We start from the raw sequence: 12,500 nt of genomic DNA, 5'->3' as shown, positions 1-12,500 counted from the left end.
GCCTAATCACTGAAACAAGCGCTTGGACTTAATCAGTAAACAAGTCCTAATTCTTCACACAATCTTGTAAAGTGTAGTTAACCGAACAGTAGAACGAAAGCGAAAAAATTTTAAAGTGGTACTATGATAAAAAAATCGTCTCCTTTTTTTCTTCAGATAATTTTTGGCAGCGTGTTTGCCTAACACTAGTCTCCCTCGCAGCCGTTTTTAGTCTCATCACGCAACACTCCTCCCCACGTTGAGCGTGGAGTGTTGCGTGACGAGACTAAAAACGGCTGCGAGGGAGACTAGCCTAACACCAGACGAGCAAAATTTTGAGCTTTCATTAACAATTTTTTATCTTAAGGCTGTATAATTTTGGATTTCACGGTCCGCCATTACTCCCATTCAAAACTGACCAATTGGACCTCAGAGGGTTGGATCTTGGGAAAGTGACGTCATTTACTCACTACAGTAGCTTACAATTCCAGCATGTAAACACAACTTATTTTATATGCAAAATACAAGTTTAAAAATCTGAAAGCCTGAAACTCCCGCACTGCATATTAATTCAGCCACGTACGTACACACGCATTGCATTCTTAAACTAGCGAGTCTTTGATGTCAATTTTTATCCTCGACCCAGCTCTCTCAAAATTTAAAGTTACCAGTAGTAAGGGCGGCCAATAAATAAGAAAATTCCAGTTAAAATAAACAGGTGTCTTTTTAAAATCAGAACTTAAAACTTGGGTCACTTTAAGTGTTTAGTTAACATAGCTTTGAAATCCAAAGAAAAAAAGAATTTACTGTTTTGGTCATAGTACCACTTTAAAAGAGTGCTTAAAGCGTTACTACTGAAACAAGGACTTTGGCTTAATTTATTCAGTAAACGAGTGCTCATGCGAGCCATGGCTGCGAGTCATGCGAGCCAATATGGCAAGCAATGCGAGACAACATGCGGGTCACACAGTTATTGCACCCGCCGTAAATGCAAATTTGACGGGTGAGGGAGAAGCTCTGCAAAAGTCTGGCAAAAACCATATGCAAATAAAATGACTGCGGGACTGCGGAAGCAGGTTTTTAATCTCTAGCTACAGATTTTAGTGGCGGGGTATTCTAGAATCTAGCCCAACATAAAAACATCACAGAATATAAATGTTTTCAGGAGAAATTTGAAACGGATATCACTATCAATCATCCTCGCTTGAATGCAACTGTATTCTGTGCAAACACATAAATTAATAGCATATATATTATCTTTCCATTTTTTCAACTTGAACAATAACATTCATGTTAAAATAATCCTTTATTATACATTTGCATTTAAGGACGTTCGCGCTAATTGTTTGTGCGCAACGTAACTGCGCAGGTAACGCGACTGTAATATGTCACGCATTACTTCGAGCATTAGTGAAGTTGAGGTTTGAAAACCTTTGCAGAAACCGTGGACGATAAGTCTTGCACAGCGTTGGATAAGAGAAGATCAAAATTGATTAAAAATATTTTGAAAAGTCAAGTAGACTACTGCACGACTGATGTTCGCTTTGTTTTTATCAGTCGTGCACTAGTCTACTTGACTTTCATAAATATTGTTCAAGCATTAGTTAAAATAACATGGCGACAAAAACGCCGGGGAAAAAATTCCAAGCCGGCAAAAGAATGGCACATTTATTTCCGAATCATCATGAAACGTTGAAGAGAAGTGAGCGGGAGGATGGAAAAGTTCTGGAAAAGGTAGCTGCTGATCGAGTAGAGGCTGAAAGTTTGGAAAACTCGAGGACGAACCGTTGCGTAGATTTAATGGGGCTGTTTCTTTTTTTAATGTTTTTATTACCCTACGAACTTAAGTTCAAAACGAATGTATGTTTTTGAAGTTCTTTTCCTTTACTTTCGTGATAATAGAGAAGTATTTTCGTCCTCGTCGGCTTGAATAGTGCGGACCTGCGTGGAAAAAACAAGCGATTAAATTTCACAAAAACCACACTCCAGAAGACGAGCACGACGGCAATGGAGAAATATTATACAAAACACTGACCAAATGAAGATGACGACTGCTTAAAACTTCGATGCTGTGCTCGAGAAAGCTTTGTTTTGGGGTAAAAACCTTTCATCCCTTCAACGATCGATCCTCTCCTGGGTTCCAGTCCTCCCTCGACAGGTCACGCAAAAACGTGACAAAAGGAAGTTTTCCAAGAGCTTCGTAAAATCACATCGATTTTACTCCCTTGGATCATCGGTGACCCCTATTTTTTTAATCATGAATCACTTACTCTACTTACTATCTACAAAATATGATAAAATGAAAAAAATCTCACCGTAAGAAGTTGTCTTTTTTTTAAATTTTCTTTTCTCGTGCCATCGAATTCCGGTAGTGGTTACAACCGATAGAAGTTACGAAAACGCTCGTCCAGGATGAACTCTACTGTTAACGACATCCCTAGCGGCATAAAATTATCTTAAAATCCCACCCCTAAAAACTTATGCACGGAAACCTTCACTCTGACAGTTTATTTTTAGAATTTTCGATGGATGAGCAGATGAGGCTACCTTTCGTTATTATGACAGATTTATCGAAATTAAGGCATTTTTCCACTGCCATTTTCTCCGAAACAAAGGCGGTGACCCCCAATTTTTTTTTTATTTTTGGGGTAAGTACTTTATGACCTAACTCTAGGCGAGAAATGAAGAAAATCTCACCGTAGGAAGATTTTGGCGCGAACGTCCTTAAACGAGCCTTCGCTCATATGCGGTATGTGGATAAATAAAGTTACTTGCCTACTTTATAACTAGCTCAATCATATTTGCTTTGCTTTTCGTCGTTATGCACTCCAATTTGCAAAAAGACCTTAAATCAATGCAATGCGTGTCATTCTTTTGCAAATAAGTGCCGCGGTAATTAGCAGTTCAGCAAGCTTTGCTTTATGGCATAAAATTTCCTGTAGCTCTTGCTACCTTGTAATGAATAACTTTGATAGAATTAAGAAGACCACTCAAATACCTTTCAATTTCGTCAAGAGCACAATTGAATTCTCTCAGAAACTCAGGGTTCAGCCTGTTTTCCCCACTTTTCATACGCAGTATTGCGTAATTTTCATTGAAGGGAACATCGATCTTTTTGGCCGCCATGATGGACGAGGAAGTACCAATATCAAGGAGGCCTGGGCAAAAGGTTTGCTTTTTTCAAATGCAAGATGGCGACAATGCATATGGCGACATCATTTGAAGTGTTTTGACGTTCCACGAATTTAGTTTGGTCTCAAAGAAACTCGTAATGTCTAGAAAATTTATTGAAAGCCACCTTTCGTCCTCCAGCTACTCTGCCAAGGTATGTTTTCTAACGTTTGCTGGCTTCAATCAAATATAAATTGGACAATGCATATACACTGCTCTTCAGCTCTTTAATTCATGATCAATTCTATGTTCGAGAATCTCAGCTTCACTAGTTGTTTGTATCCAACTCATATGATGATGATGATGCACTTGACTTTAGTGTCAACTCTTATAGCGCTGGGATACTAACTGGGGTCATTTGTACACAGAAATCAAATCAAACATTGGTTTGTGAGGAGAGTAGTGAACAAAAAAACTCAAACCAAATATGTTGCCTGAGCCCCCCACTGAGACAAACTGACTTAAAGATTAAGACAGAAATTCATTTAATGAATGACAGAGACAGGCACCATCTCAATCAATCACTAAAGTAAAAGGTTGCATGAAAATGGCACAGAATAAGCGTGACCAGTATAAAGCAATGACCTGGCATGATATTTGATCTCAACCTACAGGCATGCCAGTTATGTCTAATACATGAGAGTCATACATGTATTGTGTCCTATTTTCCTGCTTAAATTTGACAAGAGCACCACTGAGAATTATTTGCCAGGTTATCAAAATTATACTCACAAGATTTGGCAGAATGATGTTCTTAATATGACTATATTTTGGTTTCAGGTAGCAGCAATTTTTCTTTTCAATCTTCTTATGGGTGTTGGTGTCCTAGCTCTTCCAGCCGCTATCGCCAAAGCTGGAATCATTGCAGGAATACTCTGTCTGACGACTGTCTCATTTATGGCATTCATCAGTATTACTTTCCTGATAGAAGTTCTTGCCACAGCAAATGCCTGGCGAGGAACAAAACCAGTAACAAGGAAAGGACATATGAAAGGTTGTGACACTGAAATTGTTGCTTTGGGGGAAACGAGCCAAATCAAAGTCAAGACCGACGTGCTTTCACCACCGTTATTTGATATTGAAGAGAAATTTGAGATGGGCTATATGTCTGAAATGTTCTTGGGAGCTGCAGGATCAACCTTCTTTTATGCGGTTCTATGCTTATACCTTTATGGAGTGAGTACTGTTCCGCGAATAATTTTTTCAGATTTCTGATAAAATCAGGGCCCATAAGTTAGAAAAACTGACAGTAATTGGACATGTACTTCTCCCTTTTGAAAGAAAGGTATAGTATCATATCATATTTCTTTATTTTTGAACTGTTTTGTCCTTTCCCAATTCCAAAGTCTAACATGATACATGGATTACAAACCCATTCACTGACCTAATACTTCGTCTGGCCTTAGACAGAGTAAAATCTGTAAGCCTCACTTTTAGGTGAGGAAGTATAACTGTCAATAATAATAATAATTATTGTTACACTTGAGTTTAAAAATACCGTACATGTAGTTGTAGTCAGGCATGATAAAAAGAATTTTAAAAAAATTGTTGTCACTGACTAAAAAACTTAAAAAGGATGTTTCGGTCGAAATACTATGACCTTCTTCAGCATAAAATGGCTTACGAAGACAAAATGAGTGCTTAAAATGCCGTAGAAATGTCACTTGGGATTGCCAAGGGCTTTGTAAATGTCCGGAATGTAAACGTGTTCATTAATGGAATTACAGGTTCGCGAATTGAATGCCACGCTTCCAAAAATAATCTTTTTCCCATTGGGGACAACGGTCAATGACCTTGACGTCGTCAAGGTCAAGATCATGATTATTCTCTACTACTCTGGGTTAATAAAGAATTCTTATCTCCTGTAAAAATCGCTCTTTTGTGTTCTCTTGTTCTAGATCTTAAGGCCCTTGATGTTTGACCTATATATACTTTGTCATCATTTCAATATCAATGTTGCCCAAAAACCCGTAATGACCGTCGGCTCCATTTTAAGAAAACCTAAAGATTAATTTTAATTAGTAAAGAGCTATCAACAGGAGTCATCTATAAAATTAAGTGTAAAAACTGTGACAAAAGTTTATATCGGTCAAACATCAAGGGCCTTAAGATCTAGAACAAGAGGACACAAAAGAGCGATTTTTACAGGAGATAAGAATTCTTTATTAACCCAACATTGCGTAGAGAATAATCACGATTTTGACCTTGACATCATTGACCGTTGTCTCCAATGGGGAAAAAGATTATTTTTAGAAGCGTGGCATTCAATTCGCGAACCTAATTCCATTAATGAACACGTTTACATTCCGGACATTTACAAGGCCCTTGGCAATCCCAAGTGACGTTTCTACGGCTTTTTAAAGGGGCTAGGTCACGCTGTTTTAGGTAATTTTGTTTAATTTTGTTAGTTATGAGCTCTAAATGTCAAATTGGCAGAGCAAGAGTCTTTCATTTGCAAAATCACGGCCACGTTACAATTGAGAATGATTTTCCAGCTGTTTAAATGACATTTTGATATAAACTGATATAAATTTGAAAAAAGGTGGGCCGACGTTTTTCAAATTTACGCAATTGCAATCCATATCAATCCTCCCCAGTTCTGTCCATCCTTGTCCCTCCTTAGCTTTCCTGTGTTTTGTTTGAGTTCCTCTATAGTTAAGTTTTGAGCCGTTATTTTGTTATTTCAGTTAATTCTATGACCATTTGATCAATGATGAAATTGCCTAAAATTGCATGACCTAGCGCCTTTAAGCACTCATTTTGTATTCGTAAGCCATTTTATGCTCAAGAAGATCATAGTATTTTGACCGAAACGTCCTTTTTACATAAGTTTTTTAGTCAGTGACAACAAGTTTTTTAATTCTTTTTATTGTTACACTTCCTCACTTCCTAATAATTACTGCTAGTTTACCTAAATGGTAGAAATGCTACTGAGGGGAAGGGAGATGACTGGTCAGTTATGCTTGTGGCAATTTAACGACAGTTCATGTGTCGAATGGAAAGGGGATTTTTATACAGGTGTAGGTCTTGAGCAGGGATGATACAAAACGTGGACCCCCAAACTGGATTCCTAACTGGACCTCGACCCTTCTGGACCCCACTTGAGAGAAGAAAGAAAACAATAGATGGTTTTAAATTTTGCAGTGACATCATCAAATTCTAAAATCTAAATCTTTTTTCAAGTTTCCAGTTCTGTGACATCTTTTGTTCAGGAAATGAAGCATTCTGAATTTCCGAATTGTCACCAGCTTGCGTAACACCATGATACAAAGCTATTTGGTTGAAAAAAATGTCTATCCCTACGAAACTCAGTTTGAGCCTTTCAAGTACATTTAATAGTAGATGTGTTTGATACATGCATGTATTTTATATCATGAGTGAGAAGTAAGCGCTTTCATCGCAAATTGAACTCCAGAACTGATGTTTATGCTGATTCAAGGCCACCATATTGGTGGATCACATGGCATCTCCCTGTAAAACTCTACAAATACAATGTAGTTGAGTGAAACGCTGGAACAAATGACTCAGAAATGGGCTGAGAAACATTATCAATTTATGTAAACCACACAGACCTGAGAGTTGGAGAGGTGGTTAATAGATTTGTTTCCTACAACATTCCAAGTTCTTGGCCATTCTCATTGAACGATTTCCGATTTATTTTTTTGTTGCACGACAGTGTATTAGCTATCTATAATTTGAGGATGCGAGAAGTGAAATGAAAAACAGAGCAGGATCATACCATGCATCAATAATTCCTCCATTTGCACTGTCTTGTTTGTTCACCTCAGGCTCATGCAAGTGCGGCAGCAATTAGTATAATTACGAATCAAGGTGATTATTGAAAATTCTCTGCATTCATTGGCTGCACTTGAGGTGATTATTATGTGATAATAACATATAAAGCATTTTTTTTTCAAAATGGCCACAAGTCAAACAATTTTGTTCACAATAAAAATATTATTCTCCAAAGACGAACTGAATATTGGTGAATAAAAAGCAAGACGAAGGTGTTAATAAGGGAATAACTTGGCCCTCACAGTCCTTTGGCTGACTACAAGGGCGCAAATAAACAATATTCCCGAAAAAAGTCATGTCATTATCATTATTATCAATAAACAAGGCCAAATTATATCAAGAATGCGAGTTTTAATAATACAAGCTAAGTGAATAATGAATTCAAAGTCACTTCAAATCATGTAAGTGTTGATTGAACAAGCTATTAAAGAATCAACTCAGTCCAGTGAACTTATTTAAAATTACCAAAAACATGCGTAAAATTGTCTATAAATAATATCACAAAATCCATCGGATGATGAAGCAAGAACCAATCAGCTGTAGGGCTGATAATGCATTAGCAGCCCACTGTAAGTCTTTTGCGGCCCGCTGAGCGTGTGTTTTGAGGAGGCCGATTTTCTATTTGGCCGCGTATATTGATAATAATATGATAGTTATTATAATGAACTGGTGTTTGCATTCATTTGTATTAATTTTCTGCTGGTTCAGAACTATTTAATTTTTATTTGAAGTTATTGATTCACTATAATGTCTGTACGCTTACCTTTCCTTCTGATGACTACGTGACTGATGACTGCGTCAGTTCTGCCATGTCTGTAAGTAAAAAAGGGAGGTTTTAGGAGCGGCGTAACTGCTGACGAGCACTGCAGGTGCAAGCCTCTAGGGGGGTCCAGGAAAAAAGATATACATGTTCCTCTAAGATGCCATTTCCTGCATTTTGAGATCACAGTCACTGGAAAATAGGGGAATTCTTAACAGGCAGTGAAAGCTAAGGCCTATTGGTCTATTTACTTGCAGGGGGAATGTAGGATGAAAATAAACTTGGACAGGAGTTTGTTCAAGGCTTCATGTATTGACAATTTGAATTTTTGGACTCTCCTTTGCAGGATCTTGCTATATATGCTGTATCGGTCACAACAACTTTAGAGAAAGCTACAAGTGCAAGCCATCAAATATCTTACTACTCCTTCCTTTGGGGCTTCGTCATGTTAATAGGACCATTTTGTTTCTTCAACTTTCAAAAGACTACTTACCTTCAAATGTTTACTATGGTAATGAGGAACTCTGCAATGGTACTTATGATTGTACTCACAGTATTGGACATTGCAAATGGACAAAGTGTGCCTATAGATCAGTTAATATTATGGGATGCAGAAAAGGCAAAAGAGGTATGGTACCCAGTCCTCTCAAGAACTGAGTTTTAGGGCATATACTAAAAAAGTTACAGCCGTTTTTTTGTTTTGTTTCTTAAATTCAATGGAATTATAATTATAATGCACTCAGGCAATAATATATTTATATATGTGTACTGTAATATTTACTTCTATGAGATGCGGTGACATCTCGTAACATTGACTGCACTTAAACAGTGCAGCATAGATTTTTCCATCTCGACATGATGATCAATAAATTATTTCATGGGTTATACTGTAATTACAGCAATGATACCTTTCTTTCCCTTGCAGCTGATTGGAATGACAGTCTTCACGTTTATGTGCCATCACAGCATTCCATCTGTAATAATTCCTTTGGCTGACAAAAGAAAGACTTTAAAAGTTGTTTTAGTAGATTACATCATTGTGCTTCTGTACTGTGGCACCATGGTATTCACAGCTGTCATCAACAAACCTGTATCTCAAATTAGCCAACTCTACTCATTAAACTTTGGTGATAGCTCTGTGGGGATTTTGGCAAATTTTCTCATTTTGTACCCTGTCTTTACCCTAAGTAGCAACTTTCCTTTAATCTGCATAACTCTGAGGAACAACTTAATGGAACTTTTTCCATTGTCAAAGGTATGTTGAATTATCATGATAACAACAACATCAGTAATAATGATGACAATCATCATGTACAATAAAGATAATATCATAATCCTTGGCAACATCATATCATCTTAACTTTATTTGATTGGTAATAATAAGAATAATAATATTATTGGTTTTGATCTTCGCCGCTTTCTGGATTATACATTTACATACTTAATTGACCACTCTCCATAGGGGTGACTTTAATATAGGTCCAGTGAAACACAATCAAAAGCGACCATGGAGGACGTTTGCAAGTGGGGGAGGGGTGGGGGCGCTGTGGATTGGTATGGATCACGGGAGTGAAGTGTGAGGGAAGGGGGAGAGGTTTAGGAGAAAAGGACACTGAAGGAAAAAAGTGGGGGGTATAGCCCCCCATCCCCTCCCTCTCGGTGGCCCCTGATCAACTAAACTACAAAACATAATACTATCAACTGTTGAAAAGAATCCCAACTGGTCAGTGCCAAACCAGTTGGCTATTTACAAGGGCAGGGGAGAAGTTGAATCAGGGAGTTACATGTACCTAACTGCAAATTCAACATGTGATCAAATTATTAACTGGTTTTGAACTGGGGATATCTGGATCTCAGGGCAAGCAACCAAACCACGGGGCCACTCTGCCTCTACTGTGCTACATGTATACTGTAGTTATAATGGCTTTCAGTTATATATTTTCTTGGCCTCAGAGGTCCAGGACAGTGACAATTATTATTATTAAGGCTGTGATATGAAGTTTTCTTTTTTTGTGTGTATTTGAGGATTCAGACTTTTCAGAGGCCTTATTACAAGGTGATTTCAATTCAAAATTAACTAGTTGTAAAACTCAGTTTGGCTTGACAAAACTCATCAGTTCATGCCTAGAGGTCTGTAGGAATTTAGTGTCAGTCAACTTAAAGTGGTCCATGGAACAATCAGTGGCTTGGCATTAACACAAAGGATTCATTCAAAATGGCAATACTTTCTGCTGCTCAATACTACATTCAATATTGACTGAAAGAACAGTGTCTTTCTCACCAGTTTTTTAGTACTGGCTTGAGTTTTTACTGGTCGCATGTAGGCAGTAAATTAATCTCTACATGCATGCTTCAAGTGTCTGATAGTTTTGTGTTACTTTATCATTTCCTAGGGCTTAATTTTTAGCCAGCAGATATTCACAGTTGTTGCTCTGATGCCACCAGTAGTTATTGCAGTTTTCATCCATGATGTTGGTCAATTAGTGTCCTTAACGGTTGGTAAATTATTATTATTATTTTTTTTTTTTTTTTTGGGGGGGGGGGGGAAACATGTAGTAATATACATGGTACAGCTGTATGCTTGTGAGTGGAAGTGAGACTGAAGGTGACTACCTCTTTCTTTAACTAGTGCATGTTAAAACTAGTAGTTAGTATTGGAACAACATTTTTTGTAGGATTCAAAGAAGTGGCCGCCATTAGCTTCCCTGCCATACGCACCTCAGCCATCTGAATGATCCAAAATTATTTGGAAACAAAACCACTTGACTATCATCATTTTATTTTTTTGACATTTTCACACTCACCAGCTGATTAAAGCCAGTGGAGAGGTTTCAAAGCCTGACAGTGACGTTCAGCTACAGTACACTACTGTACCTACCTGACAGACCACTGTTGGGCGTATGCCCTCACATGCACATTAGGACCAGCAGGGAACTTGACAATTATTTTTATAAATTTAATTTTTTTGATCTGCCATGTGTCGAAAAACTTCACTGAGCAATTGTTATTATTCTTAGCTGAATGAAGTCATTTCAAAACATGGTGATTAGTTTGGCCAATCACACTTTAGATGTAGATAATCAAAGGCGTGCAGGAAAACCCCGGCCCGATTCCTTAGAATGGCTGTGGGGGAGTTTTGAACCAATTTTCAAATCCATAACAAACTTTAGATATTTCCTTGGGCACTTGATTGAAAACGTTTTTTACATTTCGATGCGTTTAGACCTTTTGTCCACACTTAAACGCTGAGCGTATTTATCGAAACTGCATCGATTTGAAAACGCTCTCGAAAGTGGACAGTAGCTGACAATCAAACGCATCGAAATTAAAACGATGATGTCATCCGCTCCACGTGAGTGGTACTCAACCTTTGAAGACATGAATGATGAAAATGCTTTACCCAATGTTACTAGCAAATCAAGTGAAGCTATGATCCTCGCAATTATGAACTCAATGTTTGCAATTCCGTAAAGAAGCCTGAAAAATTCAGAACTTCAACGGGGTTTGAACCAATGATCATCGTTGATTCATTCCTCACCGGATTACTGGAACGCACAAATGACCAGCTCCCAACGTCAGTGGCTTCATATCTCAGTTGGTTAGAGCGTCGCACCAGTATCGCGAGGTCACGGGTTCAAACCCCGTTGAAGTCCTGAATTTTTCAGGCTTCTTTGCGCAATTGCAGAAATTGCGTTCATAACTGCGAGGATCATAGCTTCACTTGATTTAATATCCGCAGTTCATATATGATCCTTTTCATATATTATTTCATCGTTAATTCATTCCTCACGAGAACATTGGAACCCACAAATGACCAGCTCCCAACGTCAGTGGCTTCACAGCTCAGTTCTTTAGAGTGTCGCACCGGTATCGCGAGGTCACGGGTTCAAACCCCGTTGAAGTCCTGAATTTTTCAGGTTTCTTTACGCAATTGCAAAAATAACGTTCGTAACTGCGAGGGTCATAGCTTCACTTGATTTCATATCCGCAGTTCATATATGATCCATTTCATATATCATTTCATCGTTACTTTCAATATTTGGCCTCTTGTTTGGAGCTTAACCTTGCTCTCTTCAGCCTTACCTTGGTTTTTCGTGGAAGGAGAAACTGTTTATTTGCATAATTGAACTGCGGATGTGAAATCAATTGACGCTATGATCCTCGCCTGAAAAACTCAGGCTTCTCTACGCAATTGCCAAAATTGCATTCATAACTGCGAGGATCATCATTGAATGCTCAGTCAGTTTGTAGGGTTTATAAGGGAAACACGAAGAAAGAAGAAAATAAATAAAATAAACTTACTCTTACTTCACCTTGTGTCCTTGTGTCGATTTGAGGCGTTCTGGGCTAGTTTTGAAATTTGTACGACGTTTTCTTCTTTAATGAAGGTGGTGGCCTTATCAAAGACTGAATAATTTACACAACTCTTTCAAATACCATGACCTAGCCCCCCCCCTTCCCACACACACACTTTCAAACGCACTCCGCGCGGTCCCTTTGATATCCCTGTTGTCCCCTTAATGAACTAACATAATTCGTCTCATTTTACGTTACATTTCAGGGTTCCTTTGCTGGTCTGGCCATCATGTTTGTTACGCCTGCATTGCTTGTATTGTACTCCAGAGAAAAGCTCGATAAAACAGTGCCCCACTGGCGGCAAATGCATCATCACATGTCACCTTTCCAGCACCAAGCTTGGGCATACCTAACATTAGTATTTTCAGCTTTTGTGTTGATGACAAGTATCTTTTAACTAACGACACTTCAAGGTTGCAGAGTTAAATCCTTATTTGCT

The 12,500-nt window shown here is 38.1% G+C and overlaps 2 protein-coding genes across 2 annotated transcripts in view; one reads left to right on the top strand and one right to left on the bottom strand.

The window, feature by feature from the left end:
• LOC137991632 (uncharacterized) overlaps positions 1-3,135 on the bottom strand; it is a 9,225-nt gene extending 6,090 nt beyond the window's left edge. Inside the window, exon 1 of the mRNA XM_068836690.1 lies at positions 2,978-3,135. Coding sequence (XP_068692791.1) covers positions 2,978-3,105 — 128 coding nt within the window. The 5' untranslated portion in view covers positions 3,106-3,135. The remainder of the gene's footprint in view (positions 1-2,977) is intronic.
• Positions 3,136-3,152: 17 nt separating this feature from the next.
• LOC137991613 (transmembrane protein 104 homolog) overlaps positions 3,153-12,500 on the top strand; it is a 10,301-nt gene continuing 953 nt past the window's right edge. The window contains exons 1-6 of the mRNA XM_068836674.1: positions 3,153-3,304; positions 3,931-4,326; positions 8,052-8,333; positions 8,631-8,960; positions 10,099-10,200; positions 12,267-12,500. The exon at positions 12,267-12,500 is cut by the window's right edge and continues 953 nt beyond it. Of these exons, the coding sequence (XP_068692775.1) occupies positions 3,251-3,304; positions 3,931-4,326; positions 8,052-8,333; positions 8,631-8,960; positions 10,099-10,200; positions 12,267-12,458 (1,356 nt within the window). The 5' untranslated portion in view covers positions 3,153-3,250 and the 3' untranslated portion in view covers positions 12,459-12,500. The remainder of the gene's footprint in view (positions 3,305-3,930; positions 4,327-8,051; positions 8,334-8,630; positions 8,961-10,098; positions 10,201-12,266) is intronic.

Source organism: Montipora foliosa, chromosome 1 (genome assembly GCF_036669935.1).
Source record: "Montipora foliosa isolate CH-2021 chromosome 1, ASM3666993v2, whole genome shotgun sequence".
NCBI classification, from domain to species: domain Eukaryota; kingdom Metazoa; phylum Cnidaria; class Anthozoa; order Scleractinia; family Acroporidae; genus Montipora; species Montipora foliosa.
Note: the sequence above shows the minus strand (reverse complement) of the source record. Positions and strands in the feature narration are given on the sequence as shown.